The sequence below is a fragment of the Glandiceps talaboti genome, chromosome 2 (assembly GCF_964340395.1).
Source record: "Glandiceps talaboti chromosome 2, keGlaTala1.1, whole genome shotgun sequence".
In the NCBI taxonomy this organism is placed as follows: domain Eukaryota; kingdom Metazoa; phylum Hemichordata; class Enteropneusta; family Spengelidae; genus Glandiceps; species Glandiceps talaboti.
The window spans coordinates 32,156,676-32,170,585 of record NC_135550.1 but is presented as its reverse complement, the minus strand read 5'-3'; the positions used below and the strand labels follow the sequence as shown (position 1 = coordinate 32,170,585).

Sequence of the window (13,910 nt, the reverse complement as noted above, 5' to 3'; positions counted from 1 at the left end):
TTCAAAGCACTTATCACGACTTATATATGTGACTGTATGAATATATTGTACTTTTATATACATATACACCAATTCACACACACACACACACACACACACACACACACACACTAATGATATATACGATACATCAACTCTGTGTCACACTCGTCATTGAAAGAAAGAAAGAGAATAATGCGATACACAATCCAAATCTTTCTTATTTTTGAGGGCAATAAATAGTATATGATTACAAAGTAAACTCTCTAAGTTCTAGTTTTCACTCATCTAGAGTAAAAAGAACAAATACTTACTAAATGATTCATCTGTGAGAGCTACAAAGTTCTCTAGTGTCTTGAGTGCTTCTATTACCACAGCAAACTCATCTTCATACTTGGATATATTGCTACTAACTTGATGTAAATATTCTACTATTTTAGGGCCTAGGATATGGATATATGGAGTACTAACATCTCGGCATGGATGTTGGAAGATTGACATTAATGTCTGCAGACATTTTATACGCACCTGAAATAAAGAAGCAGAAGGTGGTGTTTTTATTGAGGGTAGTAAATGTTAGCAGTGTATTATTGGTTCCTCTGACATTAATTTATAGATGATATCATGTACAGATAACTAGATGAAGGTTGAGTCCGTTTCTTTCAACAAGGAATATTTTTGTAATATTTCATCTTTTAACAAGTCTTGATGCATGACAGTCCAATTGGGTATTTTACAACAAGTACAAGTAAGTGCACTTTCTAAGCATTATTGTCATTTCAATATGAATGGATGTGATTACATAATAGGTCTGTCAATGTACACAGAAATACATTACAGGTCTGTTAATGTACATAGAAATACATCACAGGTCTGTTAATGTCCATAGAAATACATCACAGGTCTGTCAATGTACATAGAAATACATTATAGTCAGGACGATCACTACACTTGGCATATACACATTTGTTCACTCTCCAATTTTCATGTATGTGACATAGGAAGTAATGTTGACATCTAACATTTGCATATTTGATTGACAGTAACTTACCATGTGTTTACTAGACTGGAATGCTGTAGTGAAAAGGTCAATGCACTGTGATTGAAGGGTGGGAACTGTTGACACTGATGGTGGTGCTGACAGCACAAACACTGCTACTGCTAATAATATACTAATTTCATCAATTTTACTGCTCTCTTTGGTATCCTCACCTAATGACAAATGAAGATGGATATGAAAATTTAAATGATTATTACTTTAGTATTACATGTTTTACTGTATTTCAGTTTCACTGCAATGTATTTAAAGATTATAATCAATAGTATAACTCACTCCAGAATAGAAGTTGAAGATTCATCTAGGACTAGGGGTGGCAACCAAATTGTACCTTGCTAGGTGGTACTGTACCCCTTAGACTCACCTGGCTTGGCATAATCTAAGATTGTAGCAAGAGCACTTCTGAGAAGACCAATCCATTCCTCTGAACATTGACTATTTTGCACCTTACTAGGTGGTACTGTACCCCTTAGACTCACCTGGCTTGGCATAATCTAAGATTGTAGCAAGAGCACTTCTGAGAAGACCAATCCATTCCTCTGAACATTGACTATTTTGTACCTTACTAGGTGGTACTGTACCCCTTAGACTCACCTGGCTTGGCATAATCTAAGATTGTAGCAAGAGCACTTCTGAGAAGACCAATCCATTCCTCTGAACATTGACTATTTTGTACATAGTGTGATGAGGCTAGTGTTTTCAAAGACTGCAGTGATGTAGCTACAGGCAGTGCAATGTTGGTGTCCCCTGTCTTGATGGCAGTTTCTCTGATTACACCCGTTGTAAGAAATAGGATAGTTGGTAAAATAGATACACTTCCTGCAAAGATAAGTGGTGATTTATTGTAAACTTAGTTGTGGGTAAAATAAAAGGTTCAAATAAATGTTATGAGAGGTTTTGTGTATTGATATAATATATAAACTGTACTATGTTACCTTGTGTAAGCATAGACAGTGGAGAAGTGTCTATGGTGTAGGTGAGTGGAATCAAAATTTAGTCTTTTTTGCTTTTGCCACAATGTGTTCATGCAACAAAAGTTTTCCCTGGGAGTCTATTTGTATAGAAAACAAACTTATATTTAAAGAAAATCTCATGTTATCTATATTCAAGTATGAAGAAGATGTTGAGGTCACCCACTCTACAAATATGATAACCATTGGGCCATGTATATGTGTGTTGATTTACACTTATTTAATAGATAAAATTGGAATATTGAGAAGTTTTCTTCCCCTGCACCCCCCCCCTCCCCCTCCCACCACATCGCTGGTGACAGAGACTTGATATGCTATGTCATAAACTTAAAATGTTGGCTTACCTGCAGGAGTGCACAAATCAGGGAGTTTTGCCATGACTGATACAGCCAGTGATACTAACTGGTTACTTTCTTCTGATAACTGTAGACGTTTAGCCACACTCTGTATGGTAGAGTTTGGCATAGATGGATTCAAGGCAGGAACCTGACGTATTAACACACACAGACAGACTTCTAATGTAGCAAAGATAAATGATTTTCCAGGTATAATCTCACCATCTTCTCCACCTTCACCTACTATCACACTATCTTTCTTTTCATCTGCTGCTTTTTCTACAATGGAATTGAGAAAAGGAACTTACATAAGGAAAAGTCACTATTGTAAATTTCACCGATTCATTACTTTTGAGACTTGGACACCAAGTATATACAGAAAGTTTTGAGCAAACTTATAGCTTTGATATATAAGTATAAAAGTTTCCCTCTGTCTTCAAGGGTATACATTATGTAATGCAGACAACTTTTAACTATAACAATGTAGGTTTTCCTTTCAGTTTTTTTCTATTGTGTTGAGTATTTTGACCCATAAAGTCTGCTAAAAGTGCAATAAATCTCACCTAATTCCTGTTTTTGTTTATCAACATGTTCCTCCATTGCACCAACCACCTGTTTGACTACATCCATCACAAGAAGTTGTGTGACTGGCATCTCTCTGGTCAGTAGAAGTCGATGTAGTACATTCAGTAATTCTATTGCTAATATTTGGTCACTGCCTAATTTACTACGTGGTAAGGGTGAATCTAATAGTACATACAATGCCTTCAAACACTTAGTAATTGTCTCCAGGGGTTCTGATGACCTCGGATTGCACAAAGCTTCTATACATATACCTGAAAATAGAAATAAGAAGTGAAGGCTGATTAAAATGTATACCTATATATTCTTGACATAGACTCATTTTCATTTACATCTTTCATAAATCTGTCTGCCTTCACTTTGATATGTGGAAACTAATTCAACAAACTTGAATGTACTGAAAAGGCATCTTCTAAAATTCTTAAAACATTCATGACACTCATTGACAGGTTTACTCTTCAAACTTTGGTTATTTTGTCTTTGATAACATATAGCATCATTACAATCTTGTTTCATCTTTTGATGGATGTGATCTACCAAGATTACCAAAGATTCTTACCTTGGATTAGGTGGAATCTATCTGAACTGACTTCATCAGATGTCTTCTCAGTTGCTGCCATGACAGAAGCTCCTCCCAATCCCACCATTGGTGTCGTTCTACTACCAAAGGAATCACTCCTATCCTTCTTCTCCTTGTCCACATTGGCAAAGCCTCTATCATTCAGCCACAGAGCTGCAGCATACAGTATGGGTGCCCAGGACTTCCTGTAATGAGGTCTGGCACTGTCCATTGTCTCTGCATTATAGAATGCACCACCTTCTGGTGGTAACTGACTGGAGTAAGCAGGGGTCAGTGATAACAGTGCATGGTCTCTGAGTGCAGCTAACCAGTGTCTGCTTAGTGATGCTAGTTCTGGTTGTACTAATGTTAGTAAACTTTCTGTTGGTTTGTCATCGTCAAAGTCATTACCATTTGATGCTTCAGTGGCTGGAAGGGGTGGAGCTTGACTCTGTTGCATAGCAACAATATAAACCTGGATATTAAAAGGAAATTGAAAATTACTGTTATACAACTGTGAATGAAAATCTTGTATTTGTTATATGTGTCAATGATCTGACCATTAACTGAAGAAAATAATAAAATGTATTGGACAGCCCAGACCCTCCACTCACCATAGACCCGCCATGGTCAGCCATAAGTAGAGAATTCTACACCTAAATCTAGCATAGAACAAAGACTAACCTCAGCCCATGCTTTGAGTACTGCCAGTTTCTCCATAGTAGTAGCACTTTCACTGTACAGCATAGATGGTGCTCCTTTGCCAGTCTTTAGTTTGGCTAGTGATGATACAAGTAGTTGATGTACACGTCTTAAATCATTGAGATCATGGGCTACACCACTACCAATCCATGCACTGGAAACCTGGTCAAAATATATGTATGTATGTATGTATGTACAGTAAGTATTAAACATGGCATACAGTAAGTAACATGGCATAATTAAATTAAGTTATCACTGAATATGCTGTTTGCTTACTCACTGATTACATGTATGTGCAAACTTTTATAAGAAATTCTACCCTCAAAGTTGGTTTCTTGATGGTAAAATTATGTTATATAGATGTGAAATTAACACTGCCCTCAAACTTTTGCATCTTGCTGTTAGAAACAATCTAAACTGGTGCATACTGTGTTAAACGTATAAACAAAGAGAGAAATAGCTTGCCAAGGTCATGAATACAGGATAAATTACCTGGCAAGCCATAGCAGTAACATCTGGTGGTGTATCTGGAGAGAATGCTGGTCTGAGAGCAGCTCCAACCTAGGAGGAAACACATTGAAAAGAAAGTCATAAAAATCATCATATACAAGTATATATCAGTATGCATGTTCATTGCAAGATTGTCACAGCGACTAGGAGAACATTGAAATATGGTATTATATATACAACACCATATTCCTAGTCAGTGTAAGGAATGATAGTTGATGATATATAAAGTCTGTCTTTCTTCAGATGACTTACTAATACAAATAGAGTACCGGTAGCAAAGTTCACTTCATTCAACACATCAAATTCTATGACATTCAAATTCTATAAAAATGTAAACTAAACAATCTGCTAGAAAAGACTAACCTGTGCTTGAAACTGTTCTAGGATAAAATGTCCTGGAAATTCAGGTTCTGGTACTTTGGCAAACTTATTAATAATATCTTGTAACAATTCTAGACCTGCTTTCCTCAGTTGATCACTGTCACTGGTGGCAGCCATAAATGCCATCCCCACAAGGTCTGATAGATGTAACACCAAGTAATCACCTGTATTGGATACATATACAGTATAGGTGTAAGAAATACCTCAATAGAAAAGTTTCATCAGTTAAAATATTTGGTGCAGTGATTTCAGTCTGTACATAAATATACATGAGCAATACGACTGAGAAAGGCACAAAGTTATAATCATCAGTTTTAGTGTTCCATTTTTATATATATGCAGTGGAAATCCTAGATTTTCATGTTTGTTTAATCATTAAATACTTCATAAAAGTTATAATTAATATGACATTCACCTTTCCTTTCACTTGACTTCCTTTCTCTTGCCAGTGCCAGATCAAAATGTACTGTATTACCATCACAAACAGATATCACCTTTCTTACACTCTCTGTAGCAAACACTCTGGTCGGCCATCTTGGTGGTACTGTACACAAACAATATGAAATGAAAACATTACTCATATTTTACAAGAATCAGTGTTTGATTTTGACACTAATCTAAATTATTGTTCTCTTGACAAACATAACACTCAATCATTTTTGTAAAATGACACTTTTCAAAACAGTGCATTCAACACTCAGATGCAGAGAAAGCAGACTTTTAGAGGCTAGAAATAAACTTGTTAGATACCACAGTTGCATAAAAATAATGTAACTTGAACAAGACTACATATATTTTCGGGCAAAATCTAAAATTAATTCTGAACAGCTCTCCAGTTCATTTTACACTAACATTTACAAGTACAAATGCAAATATGATAAATGGTTTGTTTTTGATTCTCAGTTTCGAATATCAATTTCTCTAAAATGTCAAAAATTAATGTTTGGCGCAGTGTACATATATCTAATAAAGTTCATACCTTTAGGATGTGTGACAACTACATCAGGAGCTTTAAATGTTTGTTCATCATCTCCACCTTCATCATCTTTCTCCTCTTTATCAGCATGGTCTTCTTTTCCAGACATTGACATCTTGGTGTCTGTGGAGGGATAAACAATGGTATACAATATTTATCTCAAATCACGAAAGAATTGTATTGGTGTTGTCATGTGCTATACAACAAGACATTTTAATATATATATATATTTTTTTTTTCTTCTTCTAAAGTCAGCTTTTATTGATATCCTTTGAAAGAGCTACAAAACATTTACACTACACTAATGTATATATATATATCTTCCATATCATTTACACTATCAATCTCCTTTCTAATTGTATTATTAATCAGAACATTAACACTATTGCTATTAACAGAAGTGTGACATATTCTTGGCAGAAGCATACAAGTCACAGTTAGAACGTCATGCGCTACCAATTTAGTGTTATCATTTTCCTCTAACACATTATCACAGATATCCATCACGTTTAATTACACAAGAATTAGATATAAGCTAGACTTACCAGTAGATGCTTGTAAGACATTCTTACACAAGATATAAGCTAAACTTACCAGTAGATGCTTGTAAGACATTCTTACACAAGATATAAGGTAGACTTACCAGTAGATGCTTGTAAGACATTCTTACACAAGATATAAGCTAAACTTACCAGTAGATGCTTGTAAGACATTCTTACACAAGATATAAGGTAGACTTACCAGTAGATGCTTGTAAGACATTCTTACACAAGATATAAGATAAACTTACCAGTAGATGCTTGTAAGACATTCTTACACAAGATATAAGGTAGACTTACCAGTAGATGCTTGTAAGACATTCTTACATAGATATAACCAATGTGTGAGATGATCAGCTGCTAATTCTTGTAACATACTAATGAGAGTATCATGGCTATCTGACTTCAACTTAATATCAGTTTCTGTGTCTAACATCTGGAATAATGCTCCTTCCAGACCAGTTTCCACTAAAATAAACAAATGTAACACAAACACATCATTTAGTCATTCATGTGGAAGTTGTATACCTGAGTCACAATAACTTGCTGTGATGAGAATATTTACAGATTCAAATGAAAGCTACATAGTCACTTCAAAAACTAGATTCCAATATGGTAACTTTACCACTGTTTAGGGTTACTTAGTTTAAGGGTAATTTTTTGATTTTGTTAGAAATGTGTTGAATTTGAAGGAAGTGCAGAGCATCAATCAGCAAGGTTAATTTATTTCCTGTATCATGTTGGCTATAAATAACCTCTGTCTATGTAAAGACAAAGAGAGTATGGTAAATGTGATAACATTTCCTGCAATGTTTTCCCACAAACCATTGCAGGGAATCTCCAAAATGGCCAAACACATGTCAAAGTTGAATAAGTTACCGAGGTGCTATTTTATCACCCAAAATTGTATGTAGGTTGGTACCAGTAATCAATGTAAGTGTACTAAAGGCAGAAATAAGCCTGACTGGACTTTTCCTTAAACTTTACAACTGAAATTAGGAACTGTGACTGTTACTTACCTGTGATTGATAATTTGTCCTTTTCATCAGTATTAGTTTGGAAACTACCTTCTCTAACCATAGTCATGGCATGTTCACATACTTCCCTAGCTTCACGTTGTGATAATTGACGTAAACAAGCCACACCTGACCTCCGTAGTAGTAAATGTGGACTATTTAACATATGCTGTTAAACAACAACAATAACAGCAAATCTTTAAGTACAGTATATCTATTATCAAAGTACTGTAGGATAACTACTACAAACAAAGGAATCACAACCCATACACTAGCCTGAAACAGTGAAAGATTCATAGTCTTTTGGCATGCCTGTTAACCATTAGCTGAACAGAGTTATTAAATGAGTGAACATACCAACCAATCTGTCAGGCTGGCTTTTCTTTAAAAAGATGATTTAACTTATACACACAAATTATGCTTTTAACAAAAAAACACTCACCATTGCCAACTGCTTGCATTCATTTATTTTCATTCATCCATCCATTCATCTATCTATATTTTCTCCTTTTTTCATTCTTTCTTTCCTTCTTATCATATTAACCACATCTATAAATACTACTTACACATAGATATGGTACAAGAGTAGACAAGTTGACATGTCTTGGTGCAAACATATGTAACTGTTGTAAACAGGCTATGGCTTCAGCTCCAACTAATGAGTCATGGTGATCCTGCATTATGGCACAACCAACCAAACATGATGATCTACAGGTGGACAGGGTCATTGTATTGGCTGAAATAGCAGAAAAAAAGAGCATATTAAACACATAATTTACATATTATTATTGATTTTACAGGTGGACAGGGTCATTTGTATTGGCTGAAATAATGGTGAACTTTATGAAAGATAACAATGGTTTCAATCCAAGTATTTTGAAAATATAAAGAAGGAAATAATTAGAGACTGCATTCATACTGATATCATATTAAGAACACCATTCTTATCTGAGTTCTATTTACAATATACCCAGAGTGAGGGGTTTACATGTTTACCAAATAAATATGACTTTAACGTTTGAAATAAGAACCATGTAACCTTATTAATACAGATATTCCGTAAGAAGTCACATTTTAGTGGATTCAAACTAGTTGAAATGTATAAAATCCAATCTCCTATTCCTACATGTACATTGCCAATTTGTTCTTACATTGTAATTCTGGACCTAGTGTTGTGATAAGAGCAGCCATACATCTACCAAGACACTGGTGAACTTCAACTGTTGATGGAGGAACTGTCAGTAACAACTGTAGACACAGTGATAACGTTGGCTCTACAAAACCACGGAACATTGGACCACCAGAGTCTGCAATCAGGGCTAGAGCATGCAGTGACCATGCCTATAGATAGATGTACAAGTCACAAGTTACAAATGTCAAAAGAAGTAATGATGGAAACTTCTGCTGCAAAGAAAATGATTCTTAAACTATATTTACAACTTAGACACTCATATTGGGACAAAATATTCTTACGAGACCTATTCAATATACTGTGATTGAATGAAGAAATTAAATAAAGATATCAAATAATGACAAATATTTTGAGAGATCACCCTGGTATCCTTGACTTATCTTATTACTAGAAAAGTATGATTGTATATACAAGGAGAAATAGGAGTATAACATTGTGATCACATGAAATAATTCTTGATTATATCACAACTATACACTCTATCTATAGTTAAAGTTCTAGTAACATACTGACAGAATCCATGATTGATATCAAATATTCATACTCTCCGATATTCAAAATCACAGTACAAATGTAGTCTTGTGAGAATGAATATGTTCATGGACTATAAGGATTCACAGTTACAAATAAACCTTTCTACTCACAGAGTCAAACAATTTTTTGAACATGAACCTCACATTTCCAATGACTTCTCATCAGCATTGTAATGATGGGTGCACTGCATATAATTCTTGGCATCTACATATCAATGAATTTGATAACATGTAAATTACCTGTACTTGAGGTGATGTGACGTCTTGAGCCAAAGCCAGCAGTATACTAACACTTGTATTAAGATGATGACCTGCACCCATACCACCTACATATCTATGTAGACATCCCAATGCTAAGGAATTACCTGTCCTTGATACTACATCACGTGATGTCTTTAACCTGATATAATAAAATCAACAATAATACATGCTATTTATCAGACACTTAATATTTACTAAATAAATGTAAAACATTGTAACTATACATCATTAGGAATGCTATGACTTCACTACACTGACATCAATGAAAATTACACTTGATTTGAAACTCTGACATTATGACAATTTATGGTACACTATAACCATGGAAACAGACAAGATAAGCTACCTATAGTCAACACAAAGTTGTACAACATATATTGATCACATCTGGATCATTACATTACATAATTTACATTACATTACACTGCTTTACACTACATTACGTAATGTATGTGAAGTGTTGTCACATCACATTGCATTACGTCGTATCACATCACATCACATCACATCACATCACATCCCATCACATCACATCACATCCCAACACAACACAACACAACACATCACATCACATCACATTTCATCACATCACATCACATCACATCACATCTCATCACATCACATCACATCACATCACAAAACTAAAGCTGGCAAATATCTCAATCCTCATTATAATATTATATGTAATGATTCTGACCTGTCAAAACATGTCTGGGCTGTCTGTGCAATGAATGAACTATCACCTATGACCTGGGCCATTCTACCCACAGCTTCACCAGCTGCACATCGCAAGATTGGATTGGAATTGGTTAAAGCACTCTGTTAAAGAGAAAACCAATGTTGATTAATATCTTATCAAGATACAGCTAAATACTGTTTGTAATAATCTGAGTACATGTGAATTGTTTTCTAATGTTTAATAGATTTAAATTATTTATCTTATATAATATTTTTATTGTCATTTGTTAGTAAACATCACCTTCTTACCATGATAAGACTGTTGGCTATCCTCTGTACATCTACAGACTTTAGTCTTCCCTTTGCATCAGCTAATCCCTGTAAACAACCACACATTGAATCTGATGAATATACAAGCAGCTGTAGTTGAAATCAATTACTACAACATGCAAATTAGTAAGCAACTCAACTTAGTCATTCCTGTATTCACCATTTCAATGCTGCAAGGGGCTCAAACTTGTTGCAGTATCCTTCATCAATCCCCCCCCCCCCTTCCCATTACAAACTGACTTATTAGTGTTACCAAGGAAACAGAAACAGAAAGAAACTGACAACCCAATTGACATACCTTGAGTGCACTAAGTACAGCTGTGAATATATTAGCTTGGACTGCCTGTTGTCGACTTGATTTGGCCTGTTTTATACACTCTCCAAAATGTTCCAACATTTGATATCTGTGTTTCTGAGCTACTCTGGGAAACACTTTGCCAAAGAGTAAAACTGAGGCATCAATCACAGCAACACCAAGGGGTAGTGGACCTGGTACAGCTTCACTCTGTATAAAAACAAACAACAGTGAGTTCATAGAAACATATCCTATTTCGTGAAACTTACATTTGTATAGGAAAACAGTATACATGAACACACAGCTATTAAATGTAACCAGTCATATGAACTGACGAGTAATCTTTAAAAAATAGTTTAAGTCAAAATTTTAAGTCAGAGATTGACAGATCTACGGTTATTCAACTGTTCTGATCCAGTGCAAGAAGTATGTTTCATTTACAGTCAGTTATTTCCTACCATCAGTTTTCATATCAAAATATTTTATATTTTGCTACTCTGGTAGCAATTCAGTATTATGATACATATATACATACTGGTCCAATCCGTAAGTAGATGGAGGAAGGGTCATGTTCTAATGCACCAGACCCTGATGCACTGTTAGGCTGAAGCTGCATCTCAATAGACTTGTGGTCTGTCTCCTGTAACCATGACTGCAGAATGATGCTGTCATCTTGGTGACACACATTACGTAGCAATGATGTGGTTGTATTGGCAGGATTGTCTGTGAGGGTGAATTCAGCCACTAGTTCTCGAAGTAATGAACTTAGCATTCCTGCAACCAACAATAGTAAAGGAGTAAACAGTCAGATATCTTCAGTTAATCTGGATGTACACAATTTTTTTTGAAGATAAAACACAGCAAAAGTTGCAGGTCATATAATGATATTACCTTCATAGGATACAGCAGGTAACAAGGCCAGAGTTCCATAAAGTCGTAATCTCACCATTGCAGCTGATGCCTTGAGATGGGCACCATACATCTTTATGACACCTGGAATGCTGTAAACAAAGATACCAGAATGATTAGTAATGGTTCTTTAATATACTGCATGTAATTTCTATAACTTATAGCAGTGATTCAGTGATTGAAGATACTGTAGAAGTGTAGCTGACTTACTTTGCCATCATAGACATAGCACAGTCTAGTGGTGTCATCAGTCTTCTAACAACATCATCGGATACTAGTTCTGGGCAGTGGACAATGAAACTATGCATTGCTAAAAAGAAATGAAAACAACAACAAATATTAAAGTTAAAAAATACCTATTGCTTAAAAGAAATGAAAGCACAAATATGGCGTGAAACATTGAAATGACATGAAATACATTAAGTGAACATACTTTAAGTGAACAATGATACGTTATGTCTTGAGTATGAATGAAAGACTCACCACACAGAGCTCCAGCTCTTCCTTCCAATGTAACCTGCCATGTAAATGCATCACCCCTTGCTTTCTCTGACTCTAACTCCTTGGCAGATCTAGGGAAGGCATTCCTCCACAGTAACAACATCTTGGGTACATGCTGCTTTAAGACTGGTGAACCTGTCAATTACAAGATTATCATAAAATACAGTCAAACTAATAATATAGTCCCCATGACTTAGAAAGTTTCCTGCATATGTATGCACAGAAAGGTGAAGAACAATAAACAGATGAATGAAGTTTGCATTTGTAATAACAGAGTATAAATACTACTTGAATTCTTGATTAGTTTCATATCTATCTTTGGATTTAGACCACTTCTTTTTCTCTCTCTTTTTCATCTTTTTTACTTCTTTTCCCAAATGGAAACAAGATCGCCATTTTTTGAAACTTTGTTTTAATGTGCATTCAAAAGGTTTTCTTTTGCTTTGTCAGGATTATGTTACAAAAAATATCTTCTGGGAACAAATAAGGCTAACACAGGTAGTCTGTTACATCTGATTCAAAACAAAATTCCAAAGTAGATAAGAATCAGAGAAACAAGGAATGGACTCCTGTCTAATACATGTCCAGTTATAGTAATTCGGGATACACATTTTTGTAACTATGCTGCTGTATATCTATAGTTATAGTTTATAGTTTTATAGTTAGATGATAAATGATGCCAAGTAGATGTTTGTTTGTTTTCACATGTCTACCTATAACATATAAATCTTACCCAGTGTCATCACAGCGCCTAAAATAAGCCACCCTGCCTGTGTTCTATGTAGTAACATATAAATCTTACCCAGTGTCATCACAGCGCCTAAAATAAGCCAGCCTGCCTGTGTTCTATGGAGTGACATACGACTATTCTGTGATGCTGTCCTCAACAAATCTTCTCCAATACTAAATATGGCCTGCAAAGCAGTAAAGGAGGAATACATTAAAATTCTAAATTTATGTATGAATTCTAAATATGACTACCACTAAGGAAACACAAATTACAATAATATTATAGTAGATTTATAAATATGAATTCCATAATTAATATTGTGATATTAAATGTGACATGTGTATGAATTCTAAATAGGGGCTGATAAACAAATTAATATAATAAGATATATATGAACAGGTTTATGGCATTGTATCTGTGATTAAAACAAACAATTCACACTGTGCACAGTCACTGAAATGTATACATTGACCAGTGAAGTAGTCAACTCTTCATTGTAAGGTCAGGTGAAGTAAATACAAAGGGAATGAATGGATGAATGAATGAATGAATGAATGAATGAATGAATGAATGGATGAATGGATGAATATACTAATCATTAAAAATATTTTCAACTTGACAGCAAAATTTTATCTACATCATGTATTTGTTATTCAGTGAAACAGTCTAAATCATATAATCATTACAATTGTGAAATAACAATGTGTTTTCTAAGATTTGGAAACCCTGGGAACAGAAAGGGGAAAACCTCATAAAATTTCTATATTACCTTATTTTGGTGAGGATCTCAGTAAAATACACAGGGTCTCAGTAAAATACACAGGGAACACCCCTTAACAAAAACACTGAATAGATATATTAATATTTAAAAGAC

General features: G+C 34.7%; 1 protein-coding gene across 1 annotated transcript in view; it reads right to left on the bottom strand.

The window, feature by feature from the left end:
- The window catches only part of LOC144447050 (HEAT repeat-containing protein 5B-like), a 39,298-nt gene that overhangs the window by 4,319 nt on the left and 21,069 nt on the right, over positions 1-13,910 (bottom strand). The window contains exons 10-33 of the mRNA XM_078136933.1: positions 13,109-13,220; positions 12,289-12,441; positions 12,016-12,115; positions 11,788-11,897; positions 11,432-11,670; positions 10,900-11,106; positions 10,581-10,649; positions 10,291-10,412; positions 9,573-9,732; positions 8,759-8,948; positions 8,174-8,343; positions 7,611-7,776; positions 6,892-7,059; positions 6,056-6,175; positions 5,492-5,620; positions 5,059-5,240; positions 4,678-4,746; positions 4,168-4,347; positions 3,484-3,958; positions 2,906-3,178; positions 2,352-2,621; positions 1,631-1,855; positions 1,031-1,191; positions 294-507 (exon numbers count right to left, since the gene is read on the bottom strand). Coding sequence (XP_077993059.1) covers positions 294-507; positions 1,031-1,191; positions 1,631-1,855; positions 2,352-2,621; positions 2,906-3,178; positions 3,484-3,958; positions 4,168-4,347; positions 4,678-4,746; positions 5,059-5,240; positions 5,492-5,620; positions 6,056-6,175; positions 6,892-7,059; positions 7,611-7,776; positions 8,174-8,343; positions 8,759-8,948; positions 9,573-9,732; positions 10,291-10,412; positions 10,581-10,649; positions 10,900-11,106; positions 11,432-11,670; positions 11,788-11,897; positions 12,016-12,115; positions 12,289-12,441; positions 13,109-13,220 — 4,264 coding nt within the window. The remainder of the gene's footprint in view (positions 1-293; positions 508-1,030; positions 1,192-1,630; positions 1,856-2,351; positions 2,622-2,905; positions 3,179-3,483; positions 3,959-4,167; positions 4,348-4,677; positions 4,747-5,058; positions 5,241-5,491; positions 5,621-6,055; positions 6,176-6,891; positions 7,060-7,610; positions 7,777-8,173; positions 8,344-8,758; positions 8,949-9,572; positions 9,733-10,290; positions 10,413-10,580; positions 10,650-10,899; positions 11,107-11,431; positions 11,671-11,787; positions 11,898-12,015; positions 12,116-12,288; positions 12,442-13,108; positions 13,221-13,910) is intronic.